This window comes from Lampetra planeri, unplaced genomic scaffold (assembly GCF_965212315.1).
Source record: "Lampetra planeri unplaced genomic scaffold, kcLamPlan1.2.h2 scaffold_158, whole genome shotgun sequence".
In the NCBI taxonomy this organism is placed as follows: Eukaryota; Metazoa; Chordata; class Hyperoartia; order Petromyzontiformes; family Petromyzontidae; genus Lampetra; species Lampetra planeri.
Window position 1 is genome coordinate 128,715 of NW_027614308.1, and position 13,032 is coordinate 141,746.

General features: G+C 55.3%; 1 protein-coding gene across 1 annotated transcript in view; it reads left to right on the plus strand.

The window, feature by feature from the left end:
* Positions 1-9,404, plus strand: part of LHX5 (LIM homeobox 5) — a gene marked incomplete at its 3' end in the record, with an annotated part of 72,242 nt that extends 62,838 nt beyond the window's left edge. The window contains exon 5 of the mRNA XM_078622512.1: positions 9,110-9,404. Within this exon, the coding sequence (XP_078478638.1) occupies positions 9,110-9,404 (295 nt within the window). The remainder of the gene's footprint in view (positions 1-9,109) is intronic.
* Positions 9,405-13,032: the final 3,628 nt, after the last annotated feature.

Consider the following 13,032-nt stretch of genomic DNA (forward strand, 5'->3'; position numbering starts at 1 on the left):
TATTAAGGGCGGCATGGGCGTCACAACAAGCGGGGCACACCCGGCCGCCTTTGTCTCTCCGCGGCAGTGCCGAGATGTGTGTTACACGACGGACTCGGTCACTCATTTAAAACAGCGAGTGGACCTCGGGAAGGCCCAACACGGGAGCAGGTAACGGGGTTTGAGTTATTAACTCGATCCACCGGGTTTCGTAGCGGAGTGCGCTAACCACTGCGCCACCCACCCCTCCCCCCACACACACATCCCCGTCCCCACTTCCCCCAACACACGCGCGCGCTCAAACCTCAAATCCACCCACTCACTCAACCAAACCTCTCCCCCTCCCTGCCTGAACACATCCCCCCACCACCCACAACCCTCCTCCACCCCCCCATACACAAACCCGCTCGTATGAATGGACGCGCTGTGTTGTGTTGCCCGCAGTCTGTGTGTCGGGAGGGGGTTGGAGTGGAGGGTTAGAGGGGGGTAGAAGTGGGGGGGGGGGGGGGGTAGCAGAGGGGGGTAAGAAGGGGGGAGGGGGGGGTGTAGCCGGGCCCTCGGTGGCCGTGATAATATCCGGACAAAGCCGCATCTGCGGTCCCTTTTTGTCGCACATTCGGCGTCGGATTTGTTCCAATTACGCGCGACACTTCAAACGCAGTGGAGGTCAGTGTTCCCCCCCCCCCTCCCCCTCTAAGCTCCCTCTTCCACCCCCCCCCCCCACACACACATTGCCCCCTCCTCCTCTCCCTCCTTCCCCCACCTCTCCACCCCCACCCTCACTCACCCTTCCCAAATCCCAACTCTCTCCTTCTCCCAAACCCTCTCCCTCCCATCGCTCCCCCCGCCCCCACCTCGCGTGGGCTCTCTCTCTCTCTCTCCTCACGTACAATAATTATATAATTAACAGCGCTTTGTCGATCTACTGCTGGATGAAGACGTCCCCGTACCTGGCCTCGTGTTGAGCCTCGGGGTTGTTTTGACCATACTTCACCAGGCTGGGCAGTGCGGGTTGGTGACCAGCAGCAGGTCGCCACTGATGGTAGCCGTGGGCCGGGGAATCGAAGTCGCTTTTACCAAATGTGCTAACCACTGCGCCACCACTCGTTTCCCAGTCGCCTCGTGGAATTCACGGTCAGACCTCCCGAGCGTAGCAGGACCCTCCCGAAAACGAGTCTCGAGACTCGGTGAGGCTTTGCAGGGATGTCGATGCCTCGCGGGCCGATGTCAGACGCGAGTCTGATTTTTCTTCTTTCGTGTGAACCCTAAATTAAGACGGGAATAATAATATAATAAACAATGTTTCTGATGAAACACCACGAGGCTATGACGTTACGTCAAAATGGCGCTGTTGTGACGTCATCGGGGACGTGGTTGAAGGGCGGGCATCGTAGATTTCACACTGTGCGTGGCCTTCAAATACAAATGAATATATATAATCGGCGACGTTTCAGGCAATGGACCTTCTTAGCACAGAAACAAATGTTTTATTTTCTTGGTTCTTTCGGTAAAGTCACGTAGAAGGGAAATAATAAAATAATAAAAATAAAACATAATGAAATACAATTCTCGCGACGTTTCGGCCACAACGTAAGCAGCCGTCCTCAGGTGAAAAACAGGTCTGTCGGAAAGACAGCGTCCCGCAGCCTCTAACACCTGTTATGCACGGTGCTCGCCTCGTCCTCGTGCGATGCAGGCCAAGACCTGCTTAGCTTGTTTGCTTTCGCATCTTCCACCCTGCAATGCCGCTGTGACTTGGGCTGTGATCTATGGGTCTTTATGTGACTCTATATAGCTACTTAGCTCTATGAGTCTCTGTCTAACTCTGTAGATCTCCAAGCAGGTCTATGGGTCTCTATCTAACTCTGTAGATCTCCAAGCAGGTCTATGGGTGTCTGTCTAACTCTGTAGATCTCCAACAGACTTGATGGATCTCTATGTAACTCTATAGAGCTCCAACAGACTTGATGGATATCTATGTAACTCTATAGAGCTCCAACAGACTTGATGGGTCTCTATGTAACTCTATAGAGCTCCAACAGACTTGATGGGTCTCTATGTAACTCTATAGAGCTCCAACAGACTTGATGGGTCTCTGTCTAACTCTGTAGATCTCCAAGCAAGTATATGGGTCTCTAACTCTATAGATATCCAAGCGACTTGATGGGTCTCTATCTAACTCTGTAGATCTCCAAGCAGGTCTATGGGTCTCTATCTAACTCTGTAGATCTCCAAGCGACTTGATGGGTCTCTAACTCGACAGATCTCTATGTAACTCTGTGCGTCTCGAGGTGACTCTATGGAACTCTATGAGTCGATATGTGACCACGATGTCCTGTCACTGCCGTCACTGCTGACGGCCCTGGACTTTGGTCTGTGGGTCTCGATGTATCTCCATGAATCTCTGCGTCACTATGATGTGTAACTCTGTAGATCTCTATGCAGCTACATGGGTCTCTATGTAACTCTATGCCTCTGTATGTTAATGTATGGAAGGCCCATGACCGGTTCAGATGATTCGTCACCGATGTTGGCTGTGGTGAGCAGGAATCGAACTCGGGTCGCCGTGTTCGAAGCGCATTGCGCTAACCATTGCGCCACAGTTCCCCACACTCGCATCACCACCACCAACAACACCATCATCACCACCACCACTGTTACCAAAGACAAAGATCCCCCGTAAAGGCTGAACAGACTTTTGGGGCAAGTGCTGTTAGCGAACACCTACGAAGGCCGGCACGGCACACGAGGGGGTGGGTGGCCAACACCACCCCCCGGACGCCTTTGTCTCCCCAGTGGTGATGTTTAAACACCACACCAGGTACTCATTGGGGGCTGAGTCGACCTAGGGGAAGCCCATGACCATCACCACTACCACCATCGCCACCACCAACCACCACCACCACCACGTCCGTCACCATCATCTTCGCATAATTGGAACCCCCTGTGAATGTAGCCATAGCTTTTGAGACTCAACCGCTGCTCATTATATCACGGGGGGGGGGGGGGTTCTGTTTGGGGGGTGGTGGGATGAGGGGGGGGGGTGGTTGGGCGGTGGATGGGTGGGAGGGGAGGGGGGGCGTCCCCAAACATGTTGGGTGATTATGCGTTTCTGGCCCCAATTTGGGTTCAAAGATACTTTGAGGGGTAGCGAAGTGGGGGGTGCGTGTGTGCGTGTGTGCGTGTTTGTGCGTGTGTGTGCGTGTGTGTGTGTGCGTGTGCGTGTGTGCGTGTGTGCGTGTGTGTGTGCGTGTGTGCGTGTGTGTGTGCGTGTGTGTGCGTGTGTGTGTGCGTGTGTGCGTGTGCGCGTGTGCGCGTGTGTGCGGTGGTGTAGCGGTGAGCGCGCTGCGCTACGAACCCGGCTACACGGGTTCAATTCCCGCTCACGGCTAACACGAGCGACGATTCGCTGAACCGGTCCTGGGCCTCTCCTAGGTCGACTCAGCCTCAAATCAGTGCCTGGTGCGGTGTGTAAACATCGCCACTGGGGAGACAAAGGCGGTCGAGCGTGGTGCTGGCCACCCACTACCATGCATACCGTGCCGGCCTTCATAGGTGCTCGCTAACAGCACTTGCCCTAACAGTATGTTAAGGCTATACGGGGGCGTGTGTGCATGTGTGTGTGTGTATGCGTGTGTGCGTGTGTGACGTGGTGCTGACCACCCACCCCCTCGTGTGCAGTGCCACCCTTCATAGGTGCTCGCTAACAGCACTTGCCCCAACAAGTCTTTTGAGGCTATATACGGGGGGCGGGTGTCTTTGTCTTTGTCGTATGTGTGGGATTTTCTGGGTGAGAGGAGGGATCTGCATCGCTCCGTCCGGGGTTATTTCGCGAAACGGAGCCGCCAGGCGCAGGGCCTAATCCCACAGGGTTTTTTTTATTTCGTTGGCGCCAAAGCCCCGTTGAGTTTCGCCGATTTAGCTTTTGCTGTGTCCCACCAATTTACCCACCTCCCCGCCGACCCACACACCCACCCACCCGCTACCCACTCGCTCACCCACCCATCCACCAACCCGCCCACCAACCCGCCCACCCACCCACTCACCCACCCACTCACCCACCCACCCACTCACCCACCCACCCACCCACTCACCCACCCACCCACCCACCCACCCACTCACCCACCCACCCACCCACTCACCCACCCATCCACCCACTCACCCACCCATCCACCAACCAACCCACCCACCAACCCTCTCTCCCACTTGCCCGTTCGCTCGCTCGCTCATCCACTCATCTACCCACCACCCACCTACCCATCCACCTGACTGCTCGCTCGCCCACACACTCGCTCGCACCTCCACCACCCCACTAACTCACTCGCTCATCCACCTACCCACTAACTCACTCGCTCACCCACCTACCCACTAACTCACTCGCTCATCCACCTACCCACTAACTCACTCGCACCTCCACCACCCCACTAAGTCACTCGCTCATCCACCTACCCACTAACTCACTCGCTCATCCACCTACCCACTAACTCACTCGCACATCCACCTTCCCACTAAATCACTCGCTTATCCACCTACCCACTAACTCACTCGCTCATCCACCTACCCACTAACTCACTCGTTTATCGACTTGCCCACTAACTCACTCGCTCATCCATGAAATCTACCCACCCACCTACTTATTCGCTCGCTCACACAAGCTCGCTCATCCACCGATCTACATACTCATCCACCCATTCACCAACCCACTCTCTTTCTCGCTCAGTAACTCACTCGTACAATCGCTCACTCAACCGCTCACTCACTACAATAATAGTAGTAAAACAACTTGAAACGCTCAACATTTTCGACAACGTGCGAATGTTGAGTGCGCAACGGGGAAGGGAACCCATCAACACACTCACCCACTCAATAACACACCCAGCCACCCATTCAATCACTTGCTCATCCATCGAATCACAGGTCCACCCATCCACTCACACACGCACTCAATCACTCACTCACCTATTCACCTACTCACCACTCACTCATACATCCATCCATCCACTCACTTCACTCGCTCATCTTATCCATTCATCCACCGACTCACAAATGCAGCCACTCGCCCATTGGCTCACCAGGTCATCCGTCCACTCACTTATCCATCTATCTACTCACCCCACGCATCCACTCACTCACTCACTCGCCCGTCCACCACCGCAATTCACTCAACCATTCACTCACTCACTCGCCCGTCCACCACACTCACTCACTCACTCTCCCACCCCTACAAGACAAAGATCCCCCGTAGCCTTCAAAGACTGTTGGGGCAAGTGCTGTTAGCGAGTAGCACATATGAAGGCCGGCACGGCACACGAGGGGGTGGGTGGCCAGCGCCACGGTCCGGCCGCCTTTGTCTCCCCAGTAGCGATGTTTTTACACAACGCACCAGGTACTGATTTGAGGCTGAATCGATCTAGGGGAGGCCCAGGACCGGTTCAGATAATAGTCACCGGTGTTGGCCGTGAGCGGGATTCGAACCCGGGTCGCCAGGTTCGTAGCACAGCGCGCTAACCGCTCCCCAATACGCCTACACACACGGACACACAAACACAGACACACAAACACAGACACACGCACGCACACCTAGTAACCCTAAACCCCCACCCACCCATCCCTCTCCTCCCTCCCACCCCCAGTGAGATTTGCATGTGAAGTGAAATACAAGAGAGAGAGAGAAAAAAATTATCAGAACTGACGATAATGGCAGGAGCCCTTTCTCTGCGGTGCTTGTAGGCCGCGCAAATCCGCGTGTTATTCGCTTAATCTCCGTACAAAATTTGGCCATTCCTGCTCTCACTCCCTCCCCCAACCACCCTCATCACCCTGAGCCTCCCTAAACCTCCACCCCCCCCCCTCTCTCTCTCTCTCTCCCCTTCAGCTCCCTCCGCGGCTCTCTCCGAAACTCAGCAAAGGCAGCGTCGTTGTTGAAAATAACAAATAAATAACCAATAGGCCGCAGATTAGCATCTGCAGATGAATTGCGCCTTACAAATGTCAACTATTATTATGTATCTCCCCTCTCCCTCCAATGCCCGTCTCTCCGCATACAAACAATCAACAACGATTGTCGCAAAGCCAAATCAGGCCATATCCTCCTGTGAGTGCACGATCCCAGCGCTGATTCAGGACAAGCAAAACTCCGCATGGACCCGTTTCGACACGCAGCGTCTCATCGGCAACAGCCACCCATTGCTATTCTGGGCGGCTCCCTCCCCCCACCCCTCACCCCCATCCCCCACTCCTCACCCCCGCCTCCCCAGCCTCCCCCCCACCGCACCCTCGGCTTTTTAAATCGATCTCCAATTGAGAGCGGGAGATGCCAAACAGTCTCCCTGACGACACATGAAGATCTTACGGGCGCGGCAGCTGAATGAATGAAGTGGCTTTCTTACCCCCCCCCTCCCCACCGATCTCCCCTCTTCATCCCCCTCCGCCCCCCCCCCTCTCCCCCTCTCACCCCCACTTGTACCCCCCCCCCCACGCCCGCCCCCCCCTACAGATCCTCGCACCCTCCCTAACGAACCCCCCCCCCCCGCCCCCCACTCTCATATTCTTTGGGTCATTCGGTAAAGTGACGCAGATCGGTTCAAAGAGAATAACAAAAACAACGACGACGTTTCGATCGCCACACGAGCGGTCGTCATCTCCACCACCACGAACTTCCACTTCTCTCGATCCTCGTTCCAACCGCACCACCACCACCTCTTCCCCTGTTCAGTTTCATTCATTATTTATTTTATTTGTTGACAAATCATAACGCAACTTGGTGGGAGGGAGCGGCGAACAACCGCCATGACAGATACGCCATCCAGCAGTGGATTGTGTGTTTTTGTAGCGGGGGGGCGGTGGGCCGAGCTTGGCGGTGTTGTGGTGCAATTGGCGGATGGAGGCGACTCGATTCAGACAGATCGGTGCCCAGGGGGCTACTGTAATTTGTCGGGATGACTCGATGTACGCACGCATCGATTAATCGATTGGATAAAACGAACAAACTAAAATCCCCGGACATCTCGCGCGCGAGAACCGATCGTTTATTTACGTTCCGTGCCGCGTGTCCACGCGCTGACGTGCATGATGTGCACATGTTGCCGCGATCGGAGCGAAAGAGCAAACGACGCTTCATCAGGAAGAGGGGTGGGGCCTAGAGAAGAAGGGGGCGGGGCTAACAGGCAGGAGGCGTGGCCTAGAGAAGAAGGGGGCGGGGCTAAACGGCAGGAGGCGTGGCCTAGAGAAGAAGGCGCGGGGTTAATTGGCAGGAGGTGGGGTCTAGAGAAGAAGGGGCGGGGCTAATCGACAGGAGGCGTGGTCTAGAGAAGAAGGGGGCGGGGCTAATAGGCAGGAGGCGTGGCCCAGAGGAGAAGGGGACGGGGCTAATAGACAGGAGGCGTGGCCTAGAGAAGAAGGAGGCGGGGCTAACGGGCAGGAGGCGTGGCCTAGAGAAGAAGGGGGCGGAGGCTGCAGAGGTTGAAATCGCCATATTCTTAGGTTTTTTCGGTAAAGTCACGCAGGTAAAAAAAATTTAAATTCATAAAAGTAAAATAAAATATCAAGTGATACAGCTATCGTGCTGTGACGGTTCCACCTGAAGACGGAAGCTTGTGTTGCCTCCGAAACGTCGTGATTTTTTTTTACTTATATTAATTTTTATTTTTTTACCTACGTGACTTGACCTAAAAAACCTAACAATATGAATCCTTGCAGTCACGAAAGCTTCAAATCTAGAATTAAATCGCCCTGTTGTTGGTGGCATGGATCAGATCACAATGAGACTTCTTCATTTGGACTGGAGGGAGGAATCCGATGAGCTATGAAGCTCTTTCGCAAAGGGTCAAGTAGGGGCGGGGTCGGCAAGTTACAACACCAATCAATGCACTAGAAATCAATAAACAACCTCGAGTGTGTGTACGAGTACAAATTGCGTAAGTCGATAAATTGTCGCCAAATTTTTTTTATCACAAAACGCAAGCTTGGGCGATTTATCAAAACAACAAAAACAGTCTCCCAGACCAGGCACCAACACGCGATCATGGGCCGACTCGTGTTCGTTTCGAGACGCTGTCATATTTGCATGACGTGCTACGTGGTAGACACGTTTATAGACACACAAAGGCGGGTGGGGTGGCCAGCATCACGCCCGGCCACCTTTTCCTCTCGAATTGTGATGTTTACACCACCATCATCATCACCATCATCGTCATCATCATCGTCATCATCACCATCATCGTCATCATCACCACCATCATCGTCATCATCATCGTCATCATCACCATCATCACCACCACCACCACCATCATCACCACCATCATCGTCATCATCACCACCATCATCGTCATCATCATCGTCACCACCACCACCATCACCACCATCATCGTCATCATCATCATCATAACCACCACCACCACCATCATCACCACCATCATCGTCATCATCACCACCATCATCGTCATCATCACCACCATCATCACCACCATCATCGTCATCATCACCATCATCGTCACCATCACCGCCCGCTATGTGTAGTAATTTAAAGGCGCCGCTGAACTGTCCTGTCGTATGCTCGGGACGATGACGCTAATCGGGACGACATCAACTAGTTGACCTCAACAATCCAGCGTGGGTTTGTGCAGTTAACAGTGCCGAGTGACAGCCACCGAGAACACACGGAGATGATGTTTAAAACAGGCGGAGGTGATCTGTGCTTCTGGTGTGTTCAAATCCTCCTGATTGGTTGCGTTGGGGCGGGGGGGCGGGGTTGACTCAGCCAATCATCCTTGCGAGGGTCGATACAATTAGTAGGCCAATCCTTGCCACGGCACTTGCAAGTGAATGCGGTGGCAGCTCCAGAGGTGTTTGTTGATTTTCCTTGACGTCGCTCCCGCTTGGTCTGCCAAGCGGTGCGTCTTTTCTCCTCGCCTCTCCTGAGGCCTGCTTTCACAGCCTGCTGCCAGCTGAGTCGGTCGCCGGCAGTTTCCCCCCCCCCCAGTCATTTGGGTTGATGTCGCAGCTCTTCACGTCCCGTTTACAGACAAAGACCTTCATAGCTCATCGGATTCCTCCAGGCTCAACGGAGACTACGTTGCTGAAATACTAAACTTGACCCCCCACCCTTCTCACCCCCCCGTATTGCCCACAGACTACCAGGGTGACTACTACGTCCCAGGCAGCAGCTACGACTTCTTCCCGCAAGGGGGGCCCCCGGGGCAGCCGCAGAGCGCGGCCGAGCTCGCCTTCCTCCCCACGGCGGGGGGGCTCGCGGGTCCCGGCGAGCACCCCCACCACGCTCACCCGCACCCTCACCACGCTCACCCGCACCCTCACCAGCACCCCCACCACCCCACCAGCATCCCCGGGCCCGACGCCGGAGGGGTGCCTCGCTTCGCAGACATGCTGCCCCACGGGGGCGCGGGGGGGACCCGGAGGCGGAGGAGGTGGCGGAGGTGGCGGAGGAGGAGGTGGGGGCGGTGGAGGAGGTGGAGGAGGAGGCGGAGGAGGAGGTGGGGGCGGTGGAGGAGGAGGAGGAGGTGGGGGCGGTGGATCCGGACCAGGAATCCCGTCGGGTCCCGGGGGAGGAGGTGGGGGAGCGGACACCCCCAGCCCGGAGCCTCAACCCGGAGGGGGGCCGCCCCCACCGCCGCACCTGCACGCCATGGGAGTCCCACAGGGGGACGTGTACGTGAGCGCGGGGCCCAGCCCCCCCATTCCACATTCCTGGTGCGGGACCTGGGCCCTATAACGGTCACCCGCTGGCGCACCCGGAGATGGGCGAGGGCACGGTCTGGTGAAACGAGAGGCGAAACATCAACAACAACAACAGCAACAACAGCAAGAAAACTGTAGCACAGTGATGATGATGATGGTGATGATGATGACCGACACGTGACTCACCCGACACGCCCTCCATCTCTTATTCTTCTTCTTATGAACTTCGACTCGTCAACCTCGTTGTCCGCTCACGCAACCGAAACCAAAACGCAAGATGATGGAGGGCCCGTCCGGGAGTGGTGGGGTTTGGGGGGTGGGAGGGGAGGGGCGGGGGAGGAGATGGTGGGTGGGTGGGTGGGGGGGGGGAAATAACAAAACAAACCTTTTAGAAGCCAAAATCTGGAGCTGCTGACCTCTATAACTGCTCGGGAATTCGTCCGTCCCGATGTTCATTGAAGATTTAAAAAGAAACCTCGACTCGAAGCCGCGATGAGCACGTGCGACGATGCGCGCGCGCGCGTTGTGTGTGTGTGAGTGTGTTTTGAAGAGGACTTTGTGACGTCACGATGTGGGCGTCGTGAGGGGTGGGGGGGGGCGACTTGCGGGGGGCTTTGGGGGGGGAGGGGGGGAGGGGGCGCGTTGGGGGGGGTGAACAACCAAGCAAAGCGACAAAACTAATACACAAGCAAAAAAAAATTATAATCATCAACATGATTCACAAAGCAAATATAATGACTCGTAAAACTCGAACAAACCCTTCGTGTAACAAAACAGTGTTGAGCCGGCCGGACGAGAGCGTTGGAAGAAGACCCGACACTTGAGCAGAACGAAGAGACCTCCTTCCAATCTGTCACGGCGTCACATTTATCAAACCTCCAGTGTTTTTCGCTCCCGCGGTGAGCTCGTTTATAGCCATTATGAGTCTATTGCGCGCTCGTATACGCGCGCGCGGCGCGTGCGTGTGCGCGCGCCTGTGGGTGTGTGTGTGCGTGTGTGTGCGCACCGCGTGTGTGTGTCCTGTGTGTCTGTGTGTGTGGGGGGGGGAGCGGTGGTGTAGCGGTTAGCGCGCTGCACTACGAACCCAGTGACCCGAGTTCGATTCCCACTCGCGGCTACCAACACCCAGTGACGATTATCTGAACCGGTCCCCGGATCTCCCCCTGTCGTCGACTCAGCCTCAAATTGGGTGTGTGTGTGTGTGTGTAAAGATCGCCACTGGGGAGACAAAGGCGGCCGGGCGTGGTTCTGGCCACCCACGCCCTCGTGTACCGTGCCGGCCTTCGTCAGGTGCTCGCTAACAGCGCTTGCCCCCAAAACAATAATAATCTGTTATGGCTATACGGGGGGAGGGATATTTGTCTTTGTGTGTGTGTGTGGGGGCGCGTGCGCGTGGTGCGCGCGTGTGTGTGTGCACTTCTTATTTAGCGAATTTCTCTCGGGGCGCACAGCATTCTGGTCGGATGGAGACTCCCCCCCCCGCCCCCGATCAGTCGCACACCCCCTCGGAACAACGGAGCGAGAGGCGGTCGAGCTGAAGGGTCGGAGTCCGTTCCTCTGCCCGTTCGCCCACCGGGTTCGCGGTCGCAACTCTGCCTGTCTGTCTGTCTCTCTCTCTGTCTCTCTGTCCTCCGTCTCTGTGTCTCTCTCGCAACTGGTTGCAGGAGACGTTCGCACACGGCATAAGCGATTCGATCGCGTGGAACCGCGAGCATCTGCAGCAAAAACGATCGCTCAGGCGTGGACTGCGGCTCTTTTACTCGCGACTTCAGTATTGAGATTTGACGGATTATTGAGATTTATCTCCGGGTTTTCTTGGGGGGTGGGGAGGGGGTGGGTGGGGGCGGGAGGGGAGGGGGTCGAATGTTTATTCAGTAATAATCACCACCACCACCACGACGACTGATGATGATGATAGTAATATTATGTTTTTTTTCCGTTTTGTGTTGACGCGTGAACAGCAGCATTACGAACACGGCAATCGTCTCCGCAGTATTATTATTATAATAATTACATTGTTGTCGTCGTTGTTGTTGTTCTCCGCATCGCCACTGCCGTCGAGGGTTCCCTGCCATCGAACCGTCAACCACAATCCCCCCCCCCCTCCAATTCACGGCGCCATCCCATGGATTTAATTTTGTAAGTCTCACTTAGCGTTTTTCCGGTCTCTGTTATTGGAAAGAGAGACGCAGGGCTGTGATCGGCGAGGGGGTGGTGGCGGGGTGGCGGTGTAGAGGTTTAAAATCCTCGATCGCACGGCCGATCCGTGCCGCGTGCTCGCTTCAGGCCTAATGGTCAACAACAGGTCGCCGTCGTGAGTTACGACGAAAAACACTCGGATTTGTTTCGGCAAACTTACGAACGTTTTTGCCTGCACGCGGTCCGTGCGGTTGCGTGCGTGCGTGCGTCTGTGTGGAGCTTCTTGCGGGGCTGTACCGCCTTGTCGCTCGCACACGATGATAGCAGCGGTGGTGGTGGTGATGTCCGACCGTTTCGCACCACCGCGGCTGGCTGGCTGGCTGGCTGCCTGGCTGCGAGCGAGAGCCGTGCCCCGGGAAGCGAAACGTCGGGCAATGGTCGAGGCGCAGAGCTGATCGCGCGGTACGACCCCGGAAGACGACGCGGGGGAGAACCAAACCGGTTGTGCAGCGATCGATAATTGGGTTCTTTTGGGTGGTGTCATCGTGCAGAAATGTGTGTGTCGTAACCTCTCCTCCACCCGACACGAGCGGTGAACAAGAGTGTCGCGTTAATTAACACGTGGCCTAATGTATGACCGGTTCAGAAGCAATCCCGATTGTTTTTGTTGTTGTTGGAGAGTAATTAATCTCGCAGCATTTGAATGGGCGCGAGATTGCAGCCAGCATCATCAGGTTGATAACAGGAGCTCAGTTCAGCCTGCGTCGGGTGGAGGACGCTCTACGACACAACATTGTTACTTTACACGATTACGTAGCCGCCAGCAGAAAAAAAAACAACCCCGATTATGAATCGTAAAATGGGTCGAGAAATAACTGCACAGTGTAAAACCAATTGCGCAGAGTATCGATACAACGACAATTACCCGCTACAACAATTTATTTTTTTTAAAGCAGCATTACAGACCTCGCCCTTACGCTGTGTGGTATCTCTCCGTGATATGGCATCTCGCTTTCAGTATTAATCCGTTACTCATCACTCATCGCGGACACGAACGTAACTTTGTGTATTTTTTTTTTAAAGACCGATATTGACTTTCAGACATTCACAAATCTGCGGCTAATTGCGCAAATAAACTAATTTGGGGGGAGGGAGGGGGGCATAGAGGGTGGGGGGTGGGGAGAGGTGGCGGTTGTCACCTCCATCGATCCGGTGGTG